Source organism: Porites lutea, chromosome 3, assembly GCF_958299795.1.
Source record: "Porites lutea chromosome 3, jaPorLute2.1, whole genome shotgun sequence".
NCBI classification, from domain to species: domain Eukaryota; kingdom Metazoa; phylum Cnidaria; class Anthozoa; order Scleractinia; family Poritidae; genus Porites; species Porites lutea.
Genome location: NC_133203.1, coordinates 45,908,307 through 45,936,289, shown reverse-complemented (window position 1 = coordinate 45,936,289; position 27,983 = coordinate 45,908,307). Strand labels below are relative to the sequence as shown.

At 38.1% G+C, this 27,983-nt stretch overlaps 1 protein-coding gene and 3 non-coding genes across 4 annotated transcripts in view; 1 reads left to right on the top strand and 3 right to left on the bottom strand.

The window, feature by feature from the left end:
• LOC140931264 (uncharacterized) overlaps window positions 1-27,634 on the top strand; it is a 37,801-nt gene extending 10,167 nt beyond the window's left edge. Inside the window, exons 21-54 of the mRNA XM_073381032.1 lie at window positions 601-654; window positions 1,144-1,197; window positions 1,430-1,483; window positions 2,009-2,062; window positions 2,260-2,313; window positions 3,556-3,609; window positions 4,187-4,240; window positions 4,861-4,914; window positions 5,506-5,559; window positions 5,785-5,838; window positions 8,606-8,659; window positions 8,765-8,818; window positions 9,301-9,354; window positions 10,069-10,122; window positions 11,208-11,261; window positions 11,856-11,909; window positions 12,524-12,577; window positions 12,988-13,095; window positions 14,695-14,748; window positions 15,468-15,521; window positions 15,802-15,855; window positions 16,240-16,293; window positions 17,299-17,352; window positions 18,034-18,069; window positions 19,243-19,260; window positions 19,401-19,418; window positions 20,259-20,294; window positions 20,471-20,509; window positions 21,158-21,211; window positions 21,742-21,889; window positions 22,675-22,778; window positions 23,598-23,657; window positions 24,859-25,062; window positions 26,532-27,634. Coding sequence (XP_073237133.1) covers window positions 601-654; window positions 1,144-1,197; window positions 1,430-1,483; window positions 2,009-2,062; window positions 2,260-2,313; window positions 3,556-3,609; window positions 4,187-4,240; window positions 4,861-4,914; window positions 5,506-5,559; window positions 5,785-5,838; window positions 8,606-8,659; window positions 8,765-8,818; window positions 9,301-9,354; window positions 10,069-10,122; window positions 11,208-11,261; window positions 11,856-11,909; window positions 12,524-12,577; window positions 12,988-13,095; window positions 14,695-14,748; window positions 15,468-15,521; window positions 15,802-15,855; window positions 16,240-16,293; window positions 17,299-17,352; window positions 18,034-18,069; window positions 19,243-19,260; window positions 19,401-19,418; window positions 20,259-20,294; window positions 20,471-20,509; window positions 21,158-21,211; window positions 21,742-21,889; window positions 22,675-22,778; window positions 23,598-23,657; window positions 24,859-25,062; window positions 26,532-26,693 — 2,175 coding nt within the window. The 3' untranslated portion in view covers window positions 26,694-27,634. The remainder of the gene's footprint in view (window positions 1-600; window positions 655-1,143; window positions 1,198-1,429; window positions 1,484-2,008; window positions 2,063-2,259; window positions 2,314-3,555; window positions 3,610-4,186; window positions 4,241-4,860; window positions 4,915-5,505; window positions 5,560-5,784; window positions 5,839-8,605; window positions 8,660-8,764; window positions 8,819-9,300; window positions 9,355-10,068; window positions 10,123-11,207; window positions 11,262-11,855; window positions 11,910-12,523; window positions 12,578-12,987; window positions 13,096-14,694; window positions 14,749-15,467; window positions 15,522-15,801; window positions 15,856-16,239; window positions 16,294-17,298; window positions 17,353-18,033; window positions 18,070-19,242; window positions 19,261-19,400; window positions 19,419-20,258; window positions 20,295-20,470; window positions 20,510-21,157; window positions 21,212-21,741; window positions 21,890-22,674; window positions 22,779-23,597; window positions 23,658-24,858; window positions 25,063-26,531) is intronic.
• Window positions 2,805-2,892, bottom strand: Trnan-guu (transfer RNA asparagine (anticodon GUU)). Its single transcript is given in 2 exon segments — window positions 2,805-2,840; window positions 2,855-2,892. It is a non-coding gene; the product is annotated as a tRNA-Asn (tRNA).
• Window positions 6,357-6,444, bottom strand: Trnan-guu (transfer RNA asparagine (anticodon GUU)). The gene is given in 2 exon segments: window positions 6,357-6,392; window positions 6,407-6,444. It is a non-coding gene; the product is annotated as a tRNA-Asn (tRNA).
• Window positions 8,203-8,290, bottom strand: Trnan-guu (transfer RNA asparagine (anticodon GUU)). The gene is given in 2 exon segments: window positions 8,203-8,238; window positions 8,253-8,290. It is a non-coding gene; the product is annotated as a tRNA-Asn (tRNA).
• Window positions 27,635-27,983: the final 349 nt, after the last annotated feature.

Genomic DNA, 27,983 nt, shown 5'->3' with positions numbered 1-27,983 from the left:
GCAAGTAAAAATTAAACAAGCTGTATTATTACAATAATACATGTAGCTTAACATAAAAAGAAATAATTTTTAAAAGCGCCCTCTCTTTTTCTTCCCCCCTCCCCTCTTCACGCCTATCAGAGACCACCTATCATGGCGTGGTAATGACGCCATAAGCAATTGTCCGTGTGTAGCTGTTATTAAAAATTAATAAATTAAAAAAAAAAATTTACAGGTCAGCTTGGTATCAAACTGCATCTAGATCTAAGCATGTGCTAACAACAATTATTTATCACTTGCAAAAGGAAATTACTTTTTCCCAAATTTCTTAGCTTTGAATGGTGGGCGAGACTTATGCCCCATTTACATTAACTAAACAATTATAATTAAACTAGGTTTAAGAGCGTGTTAGTGACAGAAATCAGTTAAACACATTTTTTTTGCACAGAATTCAAATTTACTTTAATATATTACATAATTTTTCAGTAAGCAGCTTCTATTAAAGAAATAAATTTAAGCCATGTTTAACTAAACAGCTTTTAAATATGTTTAAGCTTTAATGTTAAACGGGACTTAAAATTCTTTGAGCAAGATTCCTAATTCATTACTATTTTTCCTTAGGGTTATTTAGGGTTACCTGGACGTCCAGGGTTAACCGGAGTTAAAGGAGAGAAGGTAACAGAGGAAAATACTATTTGCAAAAGGAAAGCTTTACATCTGCAATGCGCGCCTGATTGGAATCGGCCCTTTAGGCTCATTATTCCCGAATACCCCAGAACGTATCATGCCAAAGAAACTTTCAGGTCAAATTAAATAAACTGGCCCAAATTTTTCTTGCTCTGTGTTTCTTTGTAGCATCGTATCATTCTATTGCCCAGTTGATGGTGATAGATAGATAAGCTATGAATTTTGTTTATAAAAAATGCCTTAGTTCCGGGGCACATAGACTCTGTAAAAAAAAAGAAGATATCTTCACTTGCTTTGGTTGAGGCTGACGTCTTGGACATTAGAGGTTTATCATCTTGAAGTGAGAAGTATTGCAGTTGAAGAGTTTTTTCATTCTAGACTTCTAGAGGTTGTTTGAATGTACTTTTTTAGCATGCTTTTAGTCTCTATTTGCTGTGAATACGTTATGTTATTCCGGTTGTTTCGTATTTCAATCAGGGCAGCGTTGGATTTCCTGGAGCAATTGGCATTAATGGCAAAGACGGGATGCCGGTGAGTGTTTCCAGGACGCTTTTGCTTTGTTTTTATTATGCCTTTTTTATTAATAATTGTATAAATGTTTCTTTTTTCCCCAAAGGCAATACATTGAAGAGGAAAGAAAAAGGGTTACTCTTGACCAGCACATCTTCCTGGGCTGGCATCTTGGGAAATCTCTTTCTAAAGCGCCCACTCAGTTTTAGGTTTGTACGTTGCTTCTTTTAATGTTTCTTTCACTGTTACGCAGGGAGATGATGGAAGATCGGGTTCATCCGGCCCACCAGGACTAAGAGGACCAAAGGTTTGTTTGCACAATTTACTAATTAATGAAACGGCAAAAGTAGAATCTCTCGTTTCGAACCCTCTAAAACAGGATCACCTACCTATTATTGAAATTCTCTTTGTCCCAAAGATACCGATCTTCATACAATTTCTACCTCCATGAAATGGATTTAAAATAGGTCAGAAGAGAAAACATTCTGAACTCAAAACTAACCTCGAAGGCGCAGTGCAAACCTTTTTCTTAAAGTTTATTGCCAGTAAAAAACAAAGCAGGAAAAAAAATTACACGGAATAGATTGGAAGAAAAAAAATTACATGGAGTAAACAAATAACTAAAGAAATAAAAAATATTGAATCTCACATTTACAGGGCAAACTTAGATTGTTTAGAATTGACAGAGATTTCATTTGTAGTCATAACACTGTATTAAAATCTTTTCTTCTTCTGAAAACCAAATCCTGGTCCCAGATCTGCCTTTCAATGTCCTATCTCTAGACAGCTACAGCTGACGTACTAAATGTCTTTATTGATATTGGCGTAACAGGGCAAAGATGGGCTTGATGGAATTCCAGGAAAACCTGGAAAAAGAGGGGAAGAGGTAAATGCATTTTCCATGTTATGTAGAGCACGACTTCCTGAGTTAATTCTTACGCGTTATTCTTTCCGATAACGGTCCTTCTCAGGGATGCTAGAAAATAATTTTGTCTATACGTTGTAGAAAGGTAATTATAATTCGTTATAAATGTGAATTCTATTCGGCTTAATTTATTTTATTCTTTCTGTGTTTCATTTAAGGGTGCACAAGGATCTCAAGGAACATCAGGAATACCTGGACTGGCAGGCCCGACTGTGAGTTTTAGCAGTTGCAATACTTTGAAATCAGTTTGGATAAAAAGTAAAGATGCTCGTTTTTTATTACTCAAACTGCAATCTTTAACAAGGAAAATGATGAAAGGTAAGGTAAGGTGAAGACTGCGTATGTGCCGAGCGTTCCATCAGATTTGAGCTTGTCCTGGTTTCCATGTAGCATTGAGAGATTAGGCATATTTCAACTGCTAGTCTATTTCAGGAGTAACCCCTAACAATCTATTTCTGCGGGATCCATTCACAAATGTGGATGGGGTCAAGCATCACGAGATTACAGTTCCTTGCCAAATTTTCCTGAATAAAAGAACGAGAGATAGCTTCGAGGTAACGCGATTTTTTGTTTTCACTGACACCCACTTAAAAGGTAAAACAAAATATAAGTCGCCACATACCGTTTAGCTTTACACTTCAATATCATAAAGTAATTCTGGTTTGGTTGCAATTTGAGCAGAAAAAAAGGAACGTAAAACTTTCGTCCCCGGGTGGGCTCGAACCACCAACCTTTCGGTTGCCAATGTTGAGGTAACAGCCGAACGCGCTAACCGATTGCGCCACGGAGACATCAATACTTTGATTCGCAAGTTACATGTTAAAAAAAAAAGAGCTGTCTTTATCATTTCCTTCTCATTTCTATTCAATTAAAAGATAAAGATAAGCTTTAAAAAAGAATGTAGAATCATTTCTACTTCAAGAGGGTAAATTTTAACCGAGAAGAAGGTGAAAATAACTTTAAGACAGAAAACAAATTACAAGTTAAGATGCACCTAATTGCAATGGCCTTGTCATAGGAAAATGCAAAAGAAAAAAAAGCAAAAATAGTAGCCTGGGACCAGGCTCCGCATAATCACCTCAGCTTGGACTCAAATCCAGGCCTCTCGATTCGGAGTCCAGCGCCTTAACTATAAGGTGACCATACTTCCCACAAAGGGGATAATGAATATTGTAAAAAACGAAAAGATTGGAATCGTGTAAGATTACCAAAAATGTTTGATAGAAAGAACAGTGTCTTAAACATCATTCTCTGGCCTTGTGCAGAACTCTGTTAGCTCTTTGACTGACCGTTTTTCAGCGCTACCTTTCACTGCTGATATGTATTATGCTGGCCTTCTCTGCTATAAATGTAATGTGCCTTTATGGTGTTGATGTCAACTTAATTTACTGAACCTGTGCAGTTAAAATGTATTAATACACTGCTTTCTGTTCTCTCATTCACTTCATGTTTAGGGTCCAACTGGGCCGCGTGGTCCCAGTGGTCTAAAAGGGGCAGCTGGATCCAAGGTATGCTAACGTTAACTTACTTCCAAAAGTAGTTATGTCTAGTAATAGCCAAAGGTTACGGAGTGCGGGCGACAAAGATCGAACGTCAAAACGCTTTTGCACCAACGCTGTGCTTTGCGTATGTTTCACGTGATAAAAGGTCAAAACAGGCGTGATCAGATTACGAGTGATTGAAGATCCAAAATGCGTTTTGTGCATTCCATTCGAAAACATTCTTAGTGGAGGTCCAAACGAATGCTGGCTACATACGTACGACGCATGCGTAATAACAACCTGGAGGTTACGATTGCAGGCTCCTCTTGTCGCCCGCAAAATTATAGAAAGGTTTGCATTATTTCAAAATAACAAAAGAACTCTTTGTGGCAAATAAAAGACTTAAGACCGTCAATCGGACTTGCCACGTAGTTGGGGATTTCCTCGCTTTGCAATGCGTCCTGTGAGTCCTTTTCCATGTTTTGCTCTGTGTGCCTAGAAAGGATGCCTAATATTCAGACATGTTAAGTCGGAATCTCGAATTCATTTCATCAATTCATTTTCTTTTGTCAACCGAAAAGTTAGCTTCATCCTTTTCCTACAGGGATCCAAGGGCGGACCAGGGGATCTTGGACCTAAAGGAACAACGGGAGAACTGGTACTGCTATTAAATTATTTAAGTCAAGAATCGCAACTTCATTTACTTTTTAAAAGAAAATCACCTTAATTTGTGTAAAGAAAGGCACATTTCTGTATTGTCCCGCTATTCTTTCTTCGTTCTATCGTTGTTTAGAGCACAAAAATTCACTGAAGAGTAACTCACTCTAAATAATGTAAAAAAGGCAAATTTTTGCATTGACCTGCTATTTTATTTTCGTTCTATCGTTATTCCTTAACCTAATGTTTTAAACTTCTACCTTCTTTAGTTTGACAGAACGACTTGGTGTAGAAAAATACTTTAATTTACTATTATTGCATTTATTTGTTCTTACAATTTACCCAACCCATCCGTTTGGAAATCTCATGCTAAAACATTTAACGATTAAATATGGCCAGGTGGAAGAAGGATATATTACAAGGTGTAGCCAAATCAGCAGGAAAGAACTGAAAAGAGTTGAAAAATAGCATCGCCTCAAATGACACCCCACTTTTTCTGAAGAGAGGCGCTAACCATAAGCTCTATTCCACCCATTTAAATGATAAGTACCTCTAGTGAAAACAAATTTTTCTGATGTATCTGTTGTCAAACTGAGAAAGCCACTGGTTTTAAACTTGTAGGGTTCCATTGGTAGTGCAGGTGAACCTGGTGAAATGGGAAGTCCAGGAGACCCTGTAAGTTAAGTATAGATTCAACTTTCTCTAACATTTGATGGTAATACTGCGTGATTTTTCACATCCTTATCATGTAATGACTGTTATTACAGCATTCCAGGCCTGTAAACAAAATTTTACTTTCTTATTCACTGTAAAGAGTATACTTTTCTGTATTGCTGTGATATCATGTGCATTTGGTATAAACCTCTCGATCTAGCGACCGGCGTGACCAGTAAAAAGAGATCTTGTGAGACTACTCATGCCAGCAGTACTTTAGCGTGGCACTGTTTGTCATGCTCTGTAATAAGGCCCTATCTTTTTAAGGCTAGATCATGTAAATTAAACTGACAGGTTAAGCCTTTTATTTTTGGGCTGTGAGTAATCAGAACTGTCCAGTACTAATGTTGCTTGAACTCGCCCTTGCGTGGTGGCTCGTCCTCTCAGGCTGTTGATAAACTCGTATGACTGTGTGTGATGAGACTATTTCAGCTAGAACCATCGCCTGATCCTAAACTGGGTTCATTGTAATAAAACTACCGAAAAGTACTTGCTGTTGATTTTCTTTGCCTTGATTTCCAAGGTTATGTTTAATCTCAATATTTTTTTTAGGGAAATAGAGGTCCTCCCGGAAATCTAGGAAGGCCGGGGCCTCCCGGAAGACCGGTAAGACTGCAATTTGGTCGTTTGACTTCATAAGTTCTTTCTTGTTGTTTTATTTTTGTGGCGTTATACATTTATTCAATAATTTACGAATCCGGCAGACGTTTTTTGTCTTATACTAAACTCTTTTGTTTTTACAACATGTATGCCATTGGAGACATGTTATCTAACGCCCACGAGAATAAGTCTGAAAACTTATTTTTTTTTTTGTCATCATTTTGTTTTCAGGGCCCTGAAGGTAAACCAGGAATAGAAGGAAGACCAGGAATTCCCGCCTCAAAGGTTTGTACAGAGACTGCAAATTTAGATCGTAAAAGAGTACTTAAAAGGAGGATAACACCATCCTCCCCTCATGCAGTGCGGTCAAACTATATTATCAAAAGGCAGAACCCTACCCAGCATGACCCCTTTCCATGTGGCGCGGCGGAGGAAGTAAAACAGTATCGATTGTGCAGTAGAGCGTCACTAGGTTGTCGAAGGTTCCTTTCTTGGATCAAAGATTTTGTTTACCGTTTAAGCCATTTGCCTTTGATTATTGATAAACATGGCTTTATGCAGAGAAAGAGCATTAAGAGGATGATTTGGAAAAAACAACTATACGTTCTTTTTAATTTTTGTGAATAAAATAACGAGAGATAGCTTCGAGGTAATGCGATTTTTTGTTTACACTGACACATGACCCACTTAAAAGGTAAAACAAAATATAAGTCGTTACATACCGTTCAGTATGAAACTGCCATATCATAAAGTAATTCCGGTTCGGTTGCAATTTGAACCGAAAAAAAGGAACGTAAAACTTTCGTCCCCGGGTGGGCTCGAACCACCAACCTTTCGGTTGCCAATGTTGAGGTAACAGCCGAACGCGCTAACCGATTGCGCCACGGAGACATCCGTATGCAAGATGCATGTTGAAAATAAATGAGCACTAGAGAGATCTGTCTTTACTATTTCCTTTTTCATTTCTATTCAATTCAAAGATAAAGATAAGCTTTAAAAAAAATTTAGAATCGTTCCTGCCTCAAAAGTCTGTGCCAAGAGAGTAAATTTTACGCAGAAGAAGGTGAAAAAAGCTTTCAGACCAAAAAAAATATACAACAAGTTAAGATGTGTCTAATTGCAATGACGTTGTCTAAGAAAAATGCAAAAAGGAAAAAGGAAAATGTAAGAAGCAAAATAGGGATTAAATATACTTACTAATGAACCACTATAGGTTTCACCCGCATTTGTAACCTACACGTAAAGTTAAAATTTATTTTATTTTTTATTTTTACTTAAATCAATATTTAACCAAGGGCATCTAGTTTAGCAATGCTAGCTAAAATGGACCCCTGACACGAACAACAACAAAGAGATTAAACATAAAAGAGGCTAGAAAAATGATTAAGTTATCAAGTGCAAGTATTATTGTCTAAGATAACGTTTGAGCTTTATCTTAAATTCACTGAGCGTCTCCGTTTGTCCGATGTTTCCCGGTAGAGTGTTGTATGTGCGAGCATCGTTTATTCTAAAGCTTCCTTGGCACTTGATAGTTTTCGAAAAAGTAGGACGCAGCAAGTCATGGCTTATGGTATTGTAGCTTTGAACTTGGTGTGCGTACCTAATCCCGAGAGTAAGTGCAATGGCACCATTCCATGAAGACATTTATAGACTAAGACTAAGACGCACTTCAAATAGTCTCTACACGCTTGTAGGCTGGGCCAGCCAAATGTTGACTTTAACTCGTCAGCCCTGATAGATCGACCTTCAATAATACAGGCGACACGTCTGTTTAGCTTATCTATATAAGATTTGCCCGCAACCCCACAACCCCACAACTAAGTCCCAGACAGACGAACAGAAGTATTAACAGTATTTTAGAGCATTAGACGAGTAGATTTGGGAAGAACCTGGGGCGCTCGACTCAGAATACCTAACCTTTTAGAGATCTTATTGCCAATATACTCTACATGGTCCTTCCAAGATAGGGTGTGGTCTAGGAGGACCCCAAGATATTTGAAGTTGTAAACCCCATAAAAGCGCATGTTTGTTTCCATGCCTTAAAAACCTCATGCTGTAGCCTGTACACAGACGTTTTTATTGGCTTTTCCTTTTAAAAAATCGGCGAGCATGCAAGCGAAGCGAGCGTGAAGGGCGAGAACAGGGGCGGTGCGTCTATTTTCTCTTTTCTCCACCCCACCCCCTTGCGCTAGCGGTCAATAAATCCCCCGCGGTTTTTATTTTCATACGCGCACTGGACGATCTCTAAAGAGAAAATAGAGGGACTGTGAACAGACTATCTATGCTGCAAATGAATGCATACTAGAGTGGTTTATCAGCAAGCCTAATAAATTCCCATTTGGCATTTTTCCTTTTTTTCATTTTCCTTTCCAGCGTTTTTCTAAAACATCGTTATTGTAATTAGGTGTAACAAGAGATGATTTCAGAATATACGGTTTTGTTTAAACGTCACAGTATTTTGTTATATTTTATGTCATATATTTTCCTTATGTATTTAATTTTTTTCACTAATCGAGACACATTTAAACGCTAAAAAAGAAAGTTTTTTTTCGTCTCAGGCTTAGATTTTATGCTTGGAAAGAATTTATATGTCAATATCATTGCATAGAGATAGTTTTTAACGGAAAAGAGAACGAAAAATAAAACTTTCGTCCCCGGGTGGGCTTGAACCACCAACCTTTCGGTGACCAACTATGTTGTAACAGCCGAACGCGCTAACCGATTGCGCCACGGAGACAAGTTAATTGACCTGTTTGTAGATAATTGAAAATAATTTAACAGTAGATATATATCTCTCTGTTCTCCTCCTTTTTCCTTCTTCTTCTTCTTCTTCTTCTTCTTCTTCTTCTTCTTCTTCTTCTTCTTCTTCTTCTTCTTCTTCTTCCACAAGACAGAGAAGAAATATGAAGTTTTAAGAAAATTTGTATTTAGTTGTTTCAACCTTGAAGAAAAACCACGACTACGTCGACTACGACATCTAGTGAAAGTGGAGGCTGATTGCGGCTCTTGCTGTGGTAGAGTAAGTTATTACATGTGAATCTTTTAATTTTAGGGTGCAAAAGGACCTCATGGAAAACCAGGAAAGCCAGGACCGCCAGGACTTCCAGTAAATAAATTTAGTGTTTGGTTCAATAAATGCCTTTTTTCCTTATTGTTTTTTATCTGTTACCATAAACATAAATAAAAAATAATATGCTTTGATTTTTTTCAGGGCTCGAGTGGTCGTAATGGTGAACATGGTCGACCAGGACAAGACGGACACATTGTATGAATATTTTTTCGCGTAAAACAAACATCTCTGCTTAGTTGTTTAAGTTAGTTTGGCTTATTTTAGTTGCTTAGTTAATTTGTACAGCGATTCCGAGATTAGCAGGCAATGAATTGCCGATTAATACTGACAGAGTTTGGGCAGTGCCTTAGCATTTTGATAGTGCTGGGCGACAAGTTATTAACTACCACAATGCGATTCATATCTGCCCCCTTATTTTTTTTGTAGAAGAGAGCTTCCTTTTGCTGTCTGACTTCTTTTCTAGCTGTTAGCTTTACTTACATAGGTCTCTCTTGATGTATTTATCATCACGACCTTTTTTTCTCGTTCTTTCCGTATTGTGATTCAATATTTTCCCCTTACACATTCGTAGAAGAGAGCTATCTCTTGCTGTCTTACTTCTTTTCTAGCTATTGTCACTTTACCTAAATAGGTCTTGCTGCATTTATAAGCATAACCTTTTTCTGGTCCCATTTTAGGGTCGATCAGGACCAATGGGAAGTGCAGGTCCGAAAGGAGGAAGAGGCAAAAAGGTAGTAAACTCGCCGTGAGGCTTTATTTCTTCTTTTCGTCGCATAAGTAGGCTTAGTAGTCAGCTTGCCCTAAAAATGGGACTATTTAATTTCGGTGAGTAAAATACAGTCCTATTTTCAAGTCAATTTTGCTCCCTAAACCAGGGCCAATACAGGACTTTCGCCTGCAGGCTGAAACAGATCTATTTAATTTTCAGTGTACGTTATTTAAATGTTCAATCATAAACACTTACCTTGCTAATTAAGTTTTTCAGAAACACCAAAAGATAACTGAGTCCTTATGCACGATTTAATATGTAAATAGCACATAATCGTTTTGTTGTATGCAGAACGATTTTCTGCTAAGTCATTGAGAACTCTGTTATTTTACCGATGGGAGTTTTTAGTTGTTACGCGCTGGAGGCGTCCAAATTAAATTACTAGGTTTTAAATGTGATACGTTCCCATTATTTTCTTTTCTACTCTTAACTAGATATTAATTAAGCTTGAAAGATCTTAATTATATTCTAACTAAGAGACAGACCATAGAGAAGGGGAAACTGGACCGTTCTCGGCGATCCAAAGAATGCACGGTAACCGTTTGATGGCGTTTTGAGGCACTGATAGCTGTGACAATATTCCCTAAGATTAATATTGAGCTTTTATTAATTCTCATGATGAGTCCTTTTTTTTTTCCTTTGTTGATTTAAAAAACTGTTTTTTACCAACATACAGGGTATACCCGGGTTTGTCGGAGTAGTTGGCAGTCTAGGAATGTCTGGAGAATTGGTAAGAATTTCTCCCCCTCCCCCCTACAGACCCCACCTTGTCCTTTGCTCTCACTTATTCCGTAGCTGACTTGCCACGTGTAAGGGAATCCAAGACAGTCTTGGATTCTGGATTCAGGATTCAGGTATTGGACTTCGTATTCCTTGTCAGTGGATCTTGGATTTCGGTCAGCGGGATTCCGGATTCCTTGAGATGAATTCCGGATTCCATAAGCAAAACTTTCCCAGATTCCAGAATCCGGATATCGTACTGTGCCAGTAACTATTCTATCAACCGACTTCATAATTAAGAAATTATTATAATTATAAGTATGTGTAATCAAATGGTGACGAGTGAAATTAGGGAATAATTTCACGCGCGTTTTGTCCAAATCCTAATAATTTCCCGAGCCTTAAGGCGAGGGAAATTATTAGGATTTGGACAAAACGCAAGTGAAATTATTCCCTAATTTCACGAGTATACCATTTCATTACCTATTAATATCATGGGTGACGAATTACGTTAGCAATCTTGGATTTTTGACATGTTTATTCTGGATCGTATCGATCGAGAACTCCACTCTCTCAAATGTTTAGACCTTACATTTGGCTTATAAAGCTCAGAAATTTCAGACTTTTTCGGCAAAATACCTGTTAGAATCCTTCTTGATGTCCTCTTGTGTGTTCAGGTTTTCTAAAGCGTCTTTTTGTGCCCTGACACCTTCATTCACGGCATTTTAAAACTTCGTCGCCATCTTCACACTGAGACGTACAGAAGGGTTGCAATGGCAATTTTGTAATTTCACATGTGAAATTACAAATTCACGCTGAAATTTCGCGCCAAAATTAAGGAGTAATTCGTCACCTATGATATCATTATTATTATTCATTGCCTAAAAACCAGCGGCCTTCATGTATCTATATATCTAGAAACCCTATGCATCTTGCCTAGAAAGAGCACCTACTTCCACTAGCCTCTGTGTAGAGATTTACTGTGTAGTTTAAAGATAAAATTCCTTTAGCTATGTTTGGTTTAAATATTTATTACCGATGTGTCATGCTCTTTTTGGTCTTTACAAATATTTGTCATTTATTTTTGCATCCCAGGGAGATCAAGGACCGGATGGTACCCCAGGGACACCGGGAGAAGCTGGATTTAGAGTATGTTAAAGATGATTCAATACAGTAAAACACCCGCTTATAAGAACAAGTGGAATAAGAACATTAGGCTGAAAGTTGGCCAATAAAGCAGCATACAAACAAACAATTCCGGCTGATGAATAAAACTGTTCTAAATAGTTTAATGTACAGTATTTCTGAAACAAATTTTAAGGACTTATAAGAACATTAATTTCTCACTAAGAACCCGGTAAATAAGAACTCGATCAGATCAGTCTGTACCCCGAAATCATAGGTTCTCACATGTATGTGCGTGTTTACTGTACAGTTAGAACTGGCAACATACTTTGCTTTCTCGTGATAAGTATGCAACTTTTTATCGTCTTTACACAGCCACGTATGCCATTTTTTGTATGGGTATGCCAATTTTAAGGAAAGGTCTATAATATCTAGATATCTTATGGCAAGCGATTCCTTTGGGGACTTTACAAGTGTTGGCATTTTTTAGTGCTCTTGGAGCACCTGAAAACTTATTAAAAATTTGGTGTATTTTTTAAACATTTATGAGAGACACGCGTTATGCTCCCATTGTTGTCCTTTATACCTGTCCTTATATGGCATTTTTTACTTTTGCAGGGTTTTCCCGGAGAGGAAGGAAAAGAAGGGCTCCAAGGGCGAAACGGACAACCTGTAAGCTAAATTGTGTTTAATAATGGTAATTGAACTGAGGGCTGGTCGTCCATTTAGTCTGAAATCATATGCTTGATTTTGCACGAGTTCGAGTTGAAATCAGTTTGATTTCAGATTAAAATTACACGACGCGAAGTTCAAGTACCACTTTATTACAGCCAGTTTGAAATCAGAGAATTCAGTCACTGCAAAAATTTTACTGATCTTGTAACCGGTTTGTATTATTTATATCTCATGATGCGATTTAGAACATGAACGATGCGATCTAGAGTAAAAAATAGACAAGTGTGATTTGTGAATAAAACAGGCTCACCGGCTGTTGATAGCCAATCTGGTTGCAGGATCAACATGCTGCGATTTCAAAATGGATATAATATTAAGGGCTGTAATGTCGTAGTCCATTTTTTGCTCGTATCGTTTTGAATAGAATAGGTTACAGACCCCCTCTTTATCTTAATGTGATTTCGTTTAATTTCCTGGGAAATTTTTTTGTTTTGTTTTCACTGAGAAAAAAGGGAGCATTCCAATCTGCCAAGTCAAAGTGAATTTAAGGTTGATGTGTTACTAATATTCAGGAAGCAAATTATCTCTGCAACTTTTTTTCATAACATTAGGGATTTTCTGGGGAAGACGGAGAACCAGGAACAAACGGAGAGCCTGGACAAAAGGTAAATCATAGCACCATTTTGCTCGTTCCGTTTCGTTTCTTTGTCTGTTTTGTTGGGGAAGAGGAGAAGGACATGGTTAAGGAGAGGTTCACCGCTTAAAGATGTTTTTCCTTTCAAAATTGGCTGGTTGTGTTTTCAAATATGTTCTATGGCCCACGAATTTTAAGAGCCATACACAGATTTGGATTGTCCTTATAGTACTGATATAATTAACAGATGGTAAAGGGTCAGAGCATGTACCGTGTTTTGAGTTTTGTAGACAGAAACCCAAAAAATAAATCCCCATTCAATAGTTTGCTTACTCCTGTTTCTTTCAATTCCCTTCTAGTTGAAATTGTATACCTTCATTCATACCATTGCATTAGTACACCATTTCTGTACTGAAACTAATTGCGATAATACTGTGTTAGGGAGACGATGGAGTAAATGGAACCATGGGTAGACTGGGACCACAAGGTTTAATTGGATTAGATGGTGAACCAGGAACGAAAGGAGAGACCGGGATACCAGGCGAGCCAGTAAGGAACAATGTTGATGTTTTGCTTTTAAAGTACTTTTAAGACCTTACAAGAGTCATATGTTTTTGAAATATGTTTTCATCAACAAGTTACTTCTGTAGGTAATGATAATATGTAGTATCCAGCCGGATTTTTAAAAAACGTTATCGCCAAATAGACCTTTTGTGTCCAACAAATTTTTTTTCGGCCAAAATCTCTGAAGTAGCCATTATAAAAACTAAGAGTGCATCCATCGCTTTTTCCTCTTCTCCTCCTTTCCTTCTCCTCGCTCTTTCTTTTTCTCCTTTCCTTTTCCTTTGTTGCTGGGATTTTGGAGCTTCTCAGGCTTAAGAAATACGTCTTTTAAAACCCTTTCACTCAAAGGAATGCAAATTTCCTTAGTTTGTTTTTCAAAAAATCCGTTAGACGTACGCTTTTACTAATAAATAGGTAGCTTAAGCGATGACAACGGCAACGGGGAAATCAACAAGAACGGCTAAAAAGCAAATAGGTTAAGGCCCTATCCACACGTATCCGTTTTTGTTTGAAAGCGGAGATTTTTTTCTCCAATTCTGCCTACCGTCCCCACAAGTATCCGGTGAAATCGGTCTCCGAAAACGCATCTTACCAGAGTGGAGATTTTTGAAAACACCGGCTTCTCGTTTACGTGTGGACGGACGAAAACCGATGTTTTCGAATACGATGATGTCATACATCATACGCTACTAGCATTACGCATGCTCTGTAAGGTATGCTATCGTATTTCTACCTTTTCGTGTGTATGGGCGAAAACGACTAATTCGAACACGCTACGTGTGGACGAGTATTTTTTTTCGAAAACGGAGAAAAAAGCTCTGTTTTAAAAAATATCTGGCTACGTGTTGACGGGGCCTTGGGCCTAGGCCAAACGTCGAACTTTTCATGCCGCGAGCCGAACTTAGTGAGTTAAGTTCATGGAAAGTTTGACGTCTGACTCAGTTAAGTTCGTCTGAATGAGTTTGGATCGTCCGACACGTTCTCTCCGGCTGCTTTAGACGGATAGATCGTCTGAAGATCATCTCCGGGACAATCGAATATCTTCACATGCGACGAACTAAACTAAGAAATTGAAAATTTGTATGAGAATGTATGTTTAGCCTCCTTCGGCTAAAATTACTTTTTGGTCTGATTCAGCTGATTAGCTCGAAGCGTTCTAAGTTCGACGTCTAACCCAACAGACCGTGACCTTAATTTAGGTCGATCAGAATTAGAGTTTGGTTCTTCTCATGAAAAGTTCGAAGTCAGGCCTAGGCGTTAGACTGGCAAAACAACAACTCTGCACTTGCATCACGCTGTTTTGTTCATTTCTTTTCCGTCACCGCACGATACGACGTAAAAATGCCCAATTTCTCGTTTTGTGGAGGACGTGAACACAAAGACAGCGACTTTTCCGGATCTTCGATACAGCCTTTTAGAATTCAACACCAGAAAAAATTGCCAACATTTCACGAATTGAGCGAAATGGAATAATCGTGATAAAGTTTAAAGCAGCGCGACTTTACCTTTTAAGTTGAGTGACGTTTTCGTAGCTGTCGCCGTCGTTGTTACTTAAGCTCCCTTGTTGCTGTTTTTTGCCCGTAGGGGGGAGACGGCAAGGATGGGGCTACTGGACCGAGAGGACAAAGAGGACAACAGGTTTGAGCGAGATAAATAATTAACGCCAAGTGAAATATAAAAGTAAACCAGAAACTTAAGCCTCTCGAGTAGATATTAGGTGTAATCACAGGTAACCCAGGCTCTTCATAGTAAGGTTCCAATAAAATTACAGTGTTTTGTATGGGGTAAAAGTACGATGCTAAAGTTTGAAGGAAGTACAAAATAAAGGTCGATAAAACTTACTCTTCAGTTAGTTGTTGTTGTTAATGCTCAAATGAATTTTTGTGATAATTTGCTTAAACTCTTATTAGTCACCCCTGTCGGATTCATTTAATCAGATGTTTACAAATTGCAGCCATCAAAAAGATCATTAGCTTCTACTCTAGTTAGGATTTTTTTCGGAATTTTGTCGCACCTTCACATAACATTATTTTATATATTTATCTATTAGTCCATTAGCCTAGTTTTGGTTGGTTGACTTTTTAAAAATTCATCAAGTTTAGATAAACAGTTCAAGTTTTAGTTTTAGTTTAATTTGCGAAAGTGGTGATACCTTGGGTACTAGAGTTTTTTCTCGCGTGCGGCAGTCGCTTGGCACGGAGATGTTGCCACCAAAGGCTGAAACCACGAAAGACTTAGCACATGAAAGTCTCTGGCCGCCAGGGTGTAGTGGTGAGCGTTTTCCACAACAAGTAAAACATAACTTTATGAATTAACGTATTGGAGTTATTTGTCTTTCTGCCACCTTTAACTTGCAGGGATCAAAAGGAATGACCGGTGATGAAGGCGAGAGAGGACCAACTGGACTGCAGGTTCTTTTTTATGTTTGTTACAGTCTTGTTGATTTGATTTTAGAGTTTGAAACTTCAGGGTGAAAACACTCTTTTCGAAACAAATTGGATTTTTTTCCTTAGTTTATTTGTTTCCCTTTTGGCGTAGAAGGGTGAGCAATGGGCGGGAGTAGAAAATGGGTCGAAAGAGATCATCATGCCTCTCAGTTTGCAAGTTGCAGGAATTAGCTCCATCCCCTCGTATTCATATGCTCTCTCGAGGGAAAATCCTCATTTATTAGTGATATTTTGTTAATTTCAGGGAGATACTGGATTTACAGGAGTACAGGGACCACCTGGTAAAAATGGAGCGACAGTAAGAAAAATTGCCTGCCAACTTTTATTGAAAATAATTCACTTCTTTTCATGGTTGCCTCTTCCATGGGAGTATATGAATTGAATCATATTTGTTCTAATTCTTTCGTACTCTCTTTGGGTCTGATGTATAGACGATTAGACTTACTTAGACTACGCGTTGCATGAGTCAGTAGACCTTTATATCTTCTCATTAGTGTGTGGGTTCAAGTAGACAAATGCTTTTCTTCTCTGCTCCGGCGCCATTGCTTACTCAGCACTGTTTACAATGAAGAGCCTCATGTACATGTACTAGGTGATTGGCCAATGTGAAAATGTCTAGGAAGGCGCCTTTATAAGGCAGTGGCTAAGTTCTTGTTAAATATCGATGTCTTATGTGTGTTAGGGCATGACGGGAGAACAAGGCCAGGATGGAAATACTGGACCCAAAGGACCCAAGGTAAGCCCATTTTTACCCTGGCATTCTTTTCCGGTTTAGGACAGGAAGAAAGGTCAAACTTCACATGGAACGAACCACATGCTATTGAGCGCGGAGATTAATAGACTTTCCTCATCAGCATTAGGTTGGTCACATGTGAAGTTCGACGCTTGAATCAGACCCATAAATTCTTTCTCTCCTTTTTCATACTCTTTCGTATGTAGATATATATGATTGAAATGTAGAGAGAGTACTTTACAAACTTGTACATAGAAGAAAAAAATTATTCTCTACATGTCAATTGACTGGTCCCCAATATTAGCGTAAGCTTTGTTTCTCATATTAAAAACAGTTTAAAAGTTAAAAATGACGAAGTTCCGACGTTCAACTAACGTCAGTATCGAGCAAAAAAGAAGTGTCTGTTGCAGAGTATAAATACTAATTAAATCAACAGTGCTTCATTAAAACCTAATAAAATATAAAGTGTCAAGAATGTTAGTTCAAATAAAGACTTTTACACAAATTTAATCGGCCTGGGTTTTCAACCTTGGCTTGATCTTTTTGATAAACAGCATTTCATAAATTAGGCGTTCAAACTTCGTTTGACACTTTCGCAGAAGTCGAAGTTGGCCCTCTTTGGGGTTACCTAATTGCTCTTGAGCTTCCGCAAGGTGTTTACCGATAGCGGAGTTGTAATGTTCAACACTGCGTTGGTGGAGATGTCGGTTGTATACCCAACATAATCTGCATTGTGCAGATCACATGAGAAAGTGTAAACAGCGCATTGTTGATTTCAATTGGCGGCTTTATTTCTTTTAGCTTGAGAGCTTGTTTATTTTTTTAATTATTTTTTTGTTATTCTTATTTAACTAGAATTAAGGCAAATAAAGATAATTGTTGTTGTTGTTGCTATTATAATATTCATTTGATTTATTTCCACCATATTTGTAAAACGGACAGTCCTCAACAGTATCTAATTCGCTTGTGGAAAAATGTTGACCATTTAACATTTTGTCAATACTGTAGGGTGTTGAAGGGCATCAAGGGCCTCCCGGACCACAAGGTTATGCTGGAGGGGAGGTAGGTGTGACAGAATCTCAAAAATATTATGCATCAGTTGGCATTCGATACCTTTAAAATTGGGCAATCAGGGGTAGTTCAAAGAAATTAAATTATCATAAGTCCCGTCCGTTATGTTTTTGAAGGAATTTGTTTTGAGAGCACAGATTGTCCAATTTTAAAAAGTCTTACGCTAATAAGTACGATGATTATTTAACTTATGATCAAATCATTTAAAAGGATTTGGCTTATAATGCATGTAGGTTGCTGTACGTATGTCACTGAGGACATCATGGGTTGTCATGGGAGACGGTAAAGAACAAACAGAGCCTTTGAACTCAGAAGTCCTCATTCCCAGAATACATCGAGAGAACTAAACGTGTATACGTTTTCGATAAATTGAACGAGTTATTATGCTTTTAGTCATAGCGTAGCTCCTCGATAAATAATTCACACACGCATTTCCTTGGTTTACCCGTCTAGCTGACAAAGAACAGGCGAACGAAATAGTTACCATGAATAATTTAAATAGTTACAATGAATGATTTACCGCATAAACGTAATCGGTAATACCAACAATGCTTGTGCTATACGATTTATGAAGCCAAATATGAAATATGTACATGTGAAGATCATACAAAGTAATATATTCAACACGATGACAGCACAACCACTAGCCATTTTTCGGTTATATTTTTCCAGGGAAACAGAGGACCGCAAGGAGATCCAGGAGCTCCTGTAAGAGCATAATTAGCTTTTCGTGAAATATGTTAAAAATATATATTTATAATCACAGGAGTTCAGGCTTCAGGAGTAATCATTGATCGTTTATTGCGACAGTGCTGTTTCGTATAGTCCGAAATTGTAGGACCACACTCATCAGGCAACTTCAACGATTGACCGTTAAAATTAAAAGCTGGAAGTAAAATATAGGGATGCGTTAAGAGATAGTATCTAGGTAACAGATGGATTGTGTCTTAGTTACATTACTCTAGAGTTCTGAAGTACATATCTGTTTCTGTGGAAGCATGAACTCGCTAGTTCGTTTCGCCTGTTTATAGGCTACAAAGCTCTTTTTTACAAATGATGATGAACTTTTCATTAAGACAAAGATTACATTTTTTTGCTTATGTTGCTATAGGCTTTACATTTCTTTAAAACTTTCCATTTTATCGGGAAAGGTTTGTTAGAGTCCTGTAAAGTCCAAATATATTTTGAGAGTTCCGTTTCATTTCTTCTGTTCGAGCGTCGAAAGGAGGACTGATGGTTTCTGTAACGTTCCTTGAGTGTGGTCCTACAATTTCGGACCATACCACTGTCGCAATAAACGATCAATGATTACTCCTGAAGCCTGAACTCCTGTGATTATTTGTAGTCAATACTCCTCAATTAAATGAATTGAGCGCTCTACGTAATACGTTCTACCCAGGATACAAGTAAAAAAAATATATATATATATATTTTTAATTTTCGGAAGTGTTGTGAACGATGTGTAGCACTTAGGAGGCTATTTCTATCTGTTGCTGGTTTTATACCTTATCTTTGCTATATTTTCTCTTAAAGCATGCGCATTTGTTTATATAATAAACCAAGAGAGTATAAAGGAGCATTACTTTTTAGACTAAGTTCACTTTCCTTTTTGTTTTGCCTTTCCTGCCCATTTATTTAATCAGCTTCCTATCCTACTGGATATTCTAAGCCGATAATACTACTTTATACTTTCTTGTGTAAACGGATTTTGAGGCCTTTATTGTCTTCGCAGGCGGTAATTTCAATATGCTTCTTCGCCGTGTTAATGCTGTTTTATATCTGTAGTGAAATGTTTAAATTGGTAAATCCAGTAACGCTATATAATTTTGGTAATTATTTGCTAATAGAATATTGATCATGGTTTTCTGTTTTCTTTGCAAGGGAGAGAGAGGAAGTAGGGTAATGTTTTCTACTTTTCTTTTAGGATCATTTTATAACCTTTGTTAGTAATTGGTTTCTTATTTATGTTCTCATTTGCTTTTGTTTTCATTCCAACCAATAATTTGCCAATAGAACTGAAAGCTTCTTTTTTTCTGCAGGGGGCAGATGGACGTACAGTAGGTTGATTTGTTTGTTTGAACTGTCATCATTTTTTTAAATAACTTATATGGAGAACGAAAACTAAACGTTTAGGACGTTTACGATTTTTAAAAAGTATTTAAACGTAAAAGACATCAACAGATGAACGAACGAGGTTGTTGATCCTGAAGTGTGCCCAGTAAAATTCTCAATAAATTAAACTGACACGGTAGAGTATTATTAATAGAAATTGAGCACAAAATAATATATTATGTGGAACATGACGATACGAAGCTTCAAGTTAGATAGGCCAGCCACTTCAGAATCAGATTTTCTTTCGTATCGCACGAGGAAAAATAACTTAGTTTGAGAGTTTTTGCTGGACTGTTCACAGTTCCCTATTTTTCCGTACGATGGTCGAGATCGAGCACGAACTCGTAGGGTCGGCCATCTTGGTTCCAAATGTACCGAGTCCCGCGTGGGGATGAGTATCAGTTAAATCCACTTAAGGGGTGGGGGAGGGTTTACACCTCCCTCCCTCCAACACTTTTATTTCTGACGTCCGCCCCCTCGGTACCTTTGAGCCAAGATGGCCACCTGTAACTCTCGATGATCTCACGGAAGAATAGGGGGTCCTAAACAATCAACGGGGACACAACTTTCAAATGCTCATAAGGTCTCATCGCCTCTAAAATCTTGGCTAAGGAGACTTTAAACAGTTTTTCTGTGCATTCTTTTTCCGTAGAATGATCAAACGAACATAGCCACAAAAACTGCAGCTCTTAAAATACCGTTTTACTTGTTAATAACTGTTATTTTTTTCGATGAGATCTGCTTTATTGTTCATGTCTCCTTACACTACACGTGTTTGCTTTCAGGGACCCCCTGGGCCACCAGGTCCACCTGGAGAGCAGGTATGTTTTTTGATTGGTATGGTTTGTATTCCATCTTTTATTTTATTGCCTTTGTATGTAGGCTAAGTCACACGATATTCCTTTCACAATAAGTGTTTTATAGCCAAAGAAAGTGTTCGATTGCTGAGCGATATTTTTATTTGTACTGACTTCTGACTTCCTCCTGTAACATGCAGGGACCACCTGGTCGTCTGAAAATAACAAATCCTGACTGGGTACGTAGTTACTATTGTCTTTTTCATTGTTATCTATGTAAGATGCTTTATGTAGCGTCGAATGTGCTCAGTTTCAGTTTCAGTTTATTTGTTTGCCGGAAAAAATTATATTTACATACAGACATTCAATATGTTACAAAAATGTCATTTAAAGATTAAGGAGACGTAAATTATACGTAAGAGTATTAAAAGTATTTTTCTGGCGAGGAAGCTCAAATAGAAAACTTGGGGCTTATTGAATGAGCTCCCTCCCTAAACTATGACTAAATATAAAGGATAAATAATCCATTTCGATCCCCGTGTTGGTGCTTCTGGCCCTCTTCAGTGAACCGGCCAGAGTCAGTTAGCTGCTTGTTAATCAATTCTGCGCCTTATAGCGTTTTATAAAATAACAGAGCAAAAGCGCATGCTCATCCAACAATCAAATAAACATTAACTTAAAAAGACGATGTCGACGAGGTTTTTTATTCCGATTTTGACTTTCCATACGCAGTTAATGATATACATTCTGTAGGTACAATAGCTATTGCACCTATTTTGCGCTTATCAACCTCCTGCGTGCATAACTCGAGTTTACTTTATCTATATACTATAATCCCACTCCCTGTAATGTTGATACAGTATTAAGTAAACGTAATGTATCTTTAGATTTATGGAAGCCAAAACAAAGGTCCAGGATTCAGACTCTACTCGTCAAAAGAGGTAATTTCTATTTACGATCCTCTCACGCATTGACATAATTATCCGTAATTATTTTTTGGGTGGGCGAGAACTCGATATTTTTGGGGCTTTGATAATAGAGCGAGATTGAAGAATGGAGTGATCAGGAGTAAATTAATTCACATACAATATCTCTCCAGTGCCACCCAGTTAGGGCGCCGGTAGATTCTAATGACCTCTAATCCAGATGTCGTGAGGTCATCCTCACCAGGATCGAAAACATTTTCTTTTTTAAAAGTCCTTGTTTATCTCTCTTCCTTTTCTACTAATTGCTCTTCAGGAGGGATTTGTAGAGTTTTTCACAGAGTTTTATAACATTTATTAAGGTGAATAAGAACATATGCTACTAGGCTTAACATTCTTTGTTTATGACAATCTTCTTTTTTTTTTTTTTAAATTATTAATAAATAAGAAGCCGCTTAATAAGTAACTGTGATAATGGCAGCCACCTTAGTTTTTAACTCTTCTTCAATATTTGAATAAATGGTAAAGTAATTTATCTTTTCCTACAGAAAGAAGAGGGAGAGCCTGACGAGACATTAAATTATTTGACGGCCCTTCGTAATGTTATTTATTTCTACAAATCACAAAGCGGTACTAGAAATTCTCCCGCAAGATCTTGCAGAGAACTTCACCTTGAGCATCCTGATTACCCGAGTGGTAAGTGAGGCGTGCGCGTCCTTCGTTTCACTTGCAGTGCAAAACTCAGAGTTTGTTTATTACTAGAAATAAGTGTCTGGCAAAACCTTGTGGAGCTCTGGGGAAGAGGTCAACAGAAGGAAATAAATGGTGACAGCCAAGAAAAAAGGAAAAAGAAGAGGCATGAATTAGGCGGAACTCGCTCACGGGACTGATTACATGATTGGAAACAGCTAACTCACTACGCAAAGCTTCTGTCATTGGAAATAAATTATTCCGTCTATTGCCGAAAAACGGTGCTAGTCAATACATTTTTCTGTTCAATATCTTGACGAAAAGAACCAAAACTTCAAAACTTCTCGAAAGCTTACTTACAAGGCGAGCACTAGGCTTTCTTTTGTTCTTGATGGTACATTGCTGCTTTCAAACTTTGGGTATGCGGTTTTGTTTGTCAACCTTTTGTTGCTAGGCAACTGAGGACACCAACCCGATATTCATTGATAAAGGATGAGTTTCCAAAGATCAAGGAAGACAGGCACGTGTCCTTCTCCACTGCGTGCTCCATTTCCACTCGCGCATTTCTCAACCGTTTACTACGTGGACAATGTTATGTTCGAAAAGGGTTCATTTCTTATTGTTAAGACGACACCGGTTTTTTTAGGTCCCCAAATCCAAGCCAGGAGAACAAACCGGATACCTTTGCCACTTTCGACCCTCTCCCTATCCGTTATCGATTTCTTGGTCCTAGGGGATGAGTTTGTTACGACTGTATTATCAATTTTTCTTGTTTTTCTCTTTTCCCCAAGGCAAGTACTGGGTGGATCCAAACGAAGGCTGTTATAACGACGCAGAATACGTGTACTGTGATTTCGAAAGAGGAGCCACTTGTGTTTTTCCAGATAAGAAAGAGGTTATCATTTAACTTCAACTTTGCTTATCATTTACCTACCCTTTATCAAGAATGTGTTACAGTTAAACGTTGTCCACACACTAAGTTAAACCTTTTCCACAAAGATGCTAACGATAATGGAGTATTTTACATTGCCCATTTACAATGATTTACATGAAATACGCCTTACACCCGGTTCAAATTTCGCATTTGATCATAGCTCAAAACGCTCTAGCTCTAATGACTCTGATGCTGGCGCTTTGCGTACGTTTCACGTGACAGAAGGTCAGAGCGCGTGATCAGATTGCGTTCTATGCATTCCGTTCATTCTTGGCCTCATACGTCTCAAGCATGCGTAATAGGAATCTGGAGATAAGGATTGCCGGCTGCTAATGTCGCCCACAATTAGGTTAGGGTGCACTTTCATGGATTGGGTGCACTTTTGAACCCAGTCGAATGCAATCGATGTTAGGCATTCCTAGCCATCCTCCTGAACGTCAGAAAACGGCTAGACTACGAGTAGTCCCCCATTTTTTCCTCAGGGATAGTAGAGCGAGCGAAACGCGAGCGCGTGTGAAAATCACCCCATCTAAGAAAGGCGAGACGCAGTGGGGAGAGAGGAACCCTCTACTATCCCTGAGGAAAAATGGGGGACAATTCGTACTCTAGAAAACGGCAAACAAAGGGGTTTTTTTTGCCTTCTCTAATCCCCCTCTCCTTTCAAATTCAAAGACAGGGGGATCCCACGCAGACGCTTATAACTCAAGCTTGAAGCCTACAATGCAGACTATTTAGCCCATTGTAGAAATTCATGCGTGTCCATGTTTCCTTTCATCACAGATCAAATTTCTGGACGCACAACCATTTCAATGGATGGGTGAAAGGACTAATACACAACTCGTAAGTTAATCAATGTTTTATGAAGATGAGTGGTATAACTAGTACATGATGTAAACTGATGTCTAACGATATCTTAATGGCAAGTAAGGCTATGCTCAAACCATGCCGGCACAAGAAGAAGGTTTCATGAGCTAATTCCAAGTCCCGAGGGTTTGGGGTACTTCCTAGTAGCAGGCGAATGGATATGTGCCGCTGGATGGGGTCGCATTTTCACGACTGGATTGACTATCATGGGGTTGCATTTTTATGAGAGTTACTATCATAGGGTCGCACATTTTTAGTATTTTGGGGGTCAGAAAATTCAGGTCCGTAAGGAATTTAACACAGAAAATATTTACCTCGCGTTAAGTTTAACAAATGTGCCAGTTCTTTCCAGGATGACTAAGTTAAAAGACTTTATAAGCTAGATACATAAACAGAAAGTGACTAGGTTCGGATTGCGAAAAGTACTTTTTTTCTCAAATTGAGTAAGACGAGGTGTTTAAAATTGCCACAGAATAGACGATAATGGTGTAGGGATTCTGAGAGGCCTGCGGCACATGAGCAAAAATTAACCCAAGTACCCCCCCGGGTTCCAAGTCTTCTCCCTGAATATTAACTTTTGTCTCAGTGGATGCCAATCCTCATCCCTAATTATTCACTTGCGATACGGTTCGGATACCTGTTCCTACTGTACCAAAGTGTGTCACAGAACCTATCCGATATGTGACGCTCCATTTTCGAGATCGACACGACGCAGTGTCGCCGGTTACAGAAATCGCGCCAAAATCACCGTTCTTATGTGTGAATAGAAGCCATTTTCGGTGTAGTTTTCGTGCCGGCGCGAGACCTTTCCGGCATGCAGTGAACTGTCGCCTTGTGGACACCCGCTGTAACGGACAGCCCGACTGATAATATAGACAACAGCTAAATCCAAGGCAAAAATAAATTACAGACCGGCGTTTGACTGCAATAACCTCTAGTTATTACGGACTCTCGCTAATGAGGACACGAACTCGAGGTTCCAACAGTGTCCGCTATGGACAGAGTTGACTGTAGCGTGAGCATAGCCTAAACCACATCCTGACTGAATCGGATATTAGATTTAATTTCCCTTTAACATTTTAAAATACGTGATCTGGAGGTATTTATTTATACAGTTTTGCGTATTTATCCCCTAATATTATTTATTTGCAAATAATCAATTTTTTTTGCTTTTCAGATAAATTACGGTATGAATTCAGTACAGATGCAATTTTTGCGACTTTTAAGTAGAAGCGTGAGCCAAAATATCACATATCACTGCTTGAATTCTCGCGCCTGGGAAGATTTTGACGGTCTCACCATTAAGTTACAGGGAGATAACGACATGGAGCTGACAAGTTCAGAGAAAACTAGACCAGTTGTTGTTACAAATGAATGCAAGGTAAATGCCATCGTACACGTAAATAAAACATCAGCATAACTAACTTATTTTCGTCGAGAAAAGTATTTTCCTTTCGTCAGAGATACAAATTTCCCTGCATACCCACCCACCCACAGGATCAAATCCACAATAGACCATTTGGTAATCCCAGTGAAGTTCAAAATACAAAAGCCCTAATTTGCAGAAGAAAGCAAAAGCCTGAAGGATTCTGGTCGTAGAAGTAAAATGACGTCATCGTACACATGCAAATGACCTATTGTGGGCCCCGTCACACTTCTTCCTTCTATTTGCGGAAACCATATTCACGACGAAATCGTTTTAGGTTTTGTAAACGTACATGATTTGGCCCGTTTTTCTCCTGTCCCGTTAAGCTGCCCATGATTCCATCGAGATGCACTCTGTCAATTTTTGTCAATTGACCACTCCAGAAATACCATAACATACCATAATGCTCTTTATTTGTCAACCCGAAATTTTGCATAGGCATTTTAATTTGTCTTCAGTTTCTCTTGGGGGTTAAAATGGCCCGAAGAGAAACCGAAAACAATGCTTATGCAAAATTTTGGGGTGACAAACAAGAGCATTATGGTATGTTATGGTATTTTCTGTAGTGGTCAATATGACTTTTGCAATAGTTGGTCACGTGATCAACTTTCCGTAAACACTAAAACAGGTCGCTTTTGGCAAAAACAAAATTTTACATAAGCGAAAAGTTTTCGTGTCCAGGTGACCAACTATTGCAAAAGGCCTCTAAAAAGGAGTGCCTTTCAAGTCTGTAGTCCATTCAAATAAAACTTTAATTCCTTCGTTATTTTTACATGTCCTACATAAAGACACAATTGTCTTTCTTGAATTCTTTCTGCTTTCAACAATAACTTGTAAAGCTGATAAAAAAATAATGAAGGGGTTAGTTTTAAAAGAGTTGGTGGTGCTTCGCCATGAAGAAGTGAATTTCAGAAGGCCTTTTTCAAAAAAATACCGTGATAATACTCTTTGTTGTCCCTCCAAAATTTTGCATAAGCACTGTGTTCAATTTCTCTTGGGACTTACAATTGCCCCAAGAGAAATCGAAAACAATTTTTGAGGGACAACAAAGAGTATTTATGGTATTCACCATTTTCACATAGACCATAATGCTCCTTGTTTACCCCCCAAAATTTTGCATAACCAGTGTCTTCGATTTCTCTTGAGACCACTGTAATATCCAGGAGGAATTGGAAACAATGGTTATGCATAAACAAGATGCATTATGGTCTATGTGTAAATAGCGAATTGTTGAGGGAGGCCTTTAAGTTAGCTTCATCAAATGAGTTCAATTTACCACATGTTCGAAAATCTAATGAGTTAAAGGGTTCATTGATTGATGACTGGCTCTTTTGGTTGATTAATTGATTGGTTAATTGATCGATTGATGTATGGTTTGATTGACTGACCTAATTCCGTTTTGTGCCATTATTGTTAACTGGCAGGTACATGATAATCAGTGGCATCAAACTATCCTGGAATTTAACACAACCGTCAAGGAAGCTTTGCCAGTGATCGATGCTGCTCCTTACGATGTCGCTGGCCGGGCTACAGACCTCAAGCAAGACTTCATCATCGAATTAGGACCCGTCTGTTTCTTATATTAGTTACGTAACGCAAAGATAAGCACAATTTTAAGCTAAGGTATATTTTAAGACCGATATAAGGCATGCGCAGTCTGAAGGATTCATGAATTCACTGTATTACTCGGCCTTTGCCTAAATATATACAGATACTATAGCAATATACAAATTTATTTCCTTACATGGCAAACGTGTTTTATTTATTTCATGTAAAAGAAGTCTCGAACAAAAAAAAAACACAAAATCGTTCTATCGAGCAAAACCATTGTGTGGTTCCAGTCAACGGGACTCTGTGCAAGTTAAATTGTTTTCGCTTAACAAAGGGGCAAATTCGACATTCATATTTGAACTAATCGACCACAGCACTATATTTGTTGACGACTTGAACCACAAAATGTTTTGTTTGATAATTATCCTTGCTTTAACAAAAGAAATACAGTTGCTTCATAAGCACTACACTCAGTTGTCATTGTGCATTAGAGAAGAAAAACCTACTTACGTTTAAAGGTCTTCTTCTCTCTATTTTGATGTGATCAGATGTTTATTTATTTTGAAATGATTTGAAGAAAAACTCAGCTCTATTGCATGTCTCTAGTTTCTTGGAACTCCGTTAAATCTATTAACCCCTTACCCTCATTATTTTTTGCCCGCTCTTTTGGCAAAAACAAAAATAGTAATAAAATATATTGGACGAATGGACCTTTTCCGTGTTGCTGTAAACAAAGGCACCAACCCGAGGCTGGACAAAATACAGTGATTTGTATGAAATTGTCCACCCGAGCCTCGTCCTCATTTGTTTTTGTTTGCTCACATGAGAGGAATACGGGAAAGGTCTATTAGAGCTCATCCATAGTGTTAAAACTACCACCACCCCCCCGGTAAAGGCGTTGTTCTGTCAAGGCAAAGTTTCTTCAATTTCACATTATCTAGGGGAAAAGTATCAGACACCCAGCTTATGGCATCTTTAATTAGCGGTGAATTTTATTACATATAATTAATAAAATGTACCCAAAACCCCAGATAACAATTATCCGAAGGTGGACTTCTTTTGCGAATTTTTTTTCTCAAAGAATAAAAGGGGCTGCATCTAAAAATTTTAGAAGGGTATTTGTAGTATAAGTCCACAAAACAAATTAATATTGAGCTAATAATTACTATATTTCATTTTTGATGTAAATTACTGCTATCAAGACACAAAATGAAAAAAAAAATAAAATAAAATAACAGTGACTGCTGATCCACCTTCCCAGTGCATGCCGTGTTAAAACAAAAACTAGACTTGCTTTCAGTCCGCCTTTTCTCTTAAAATCTGTC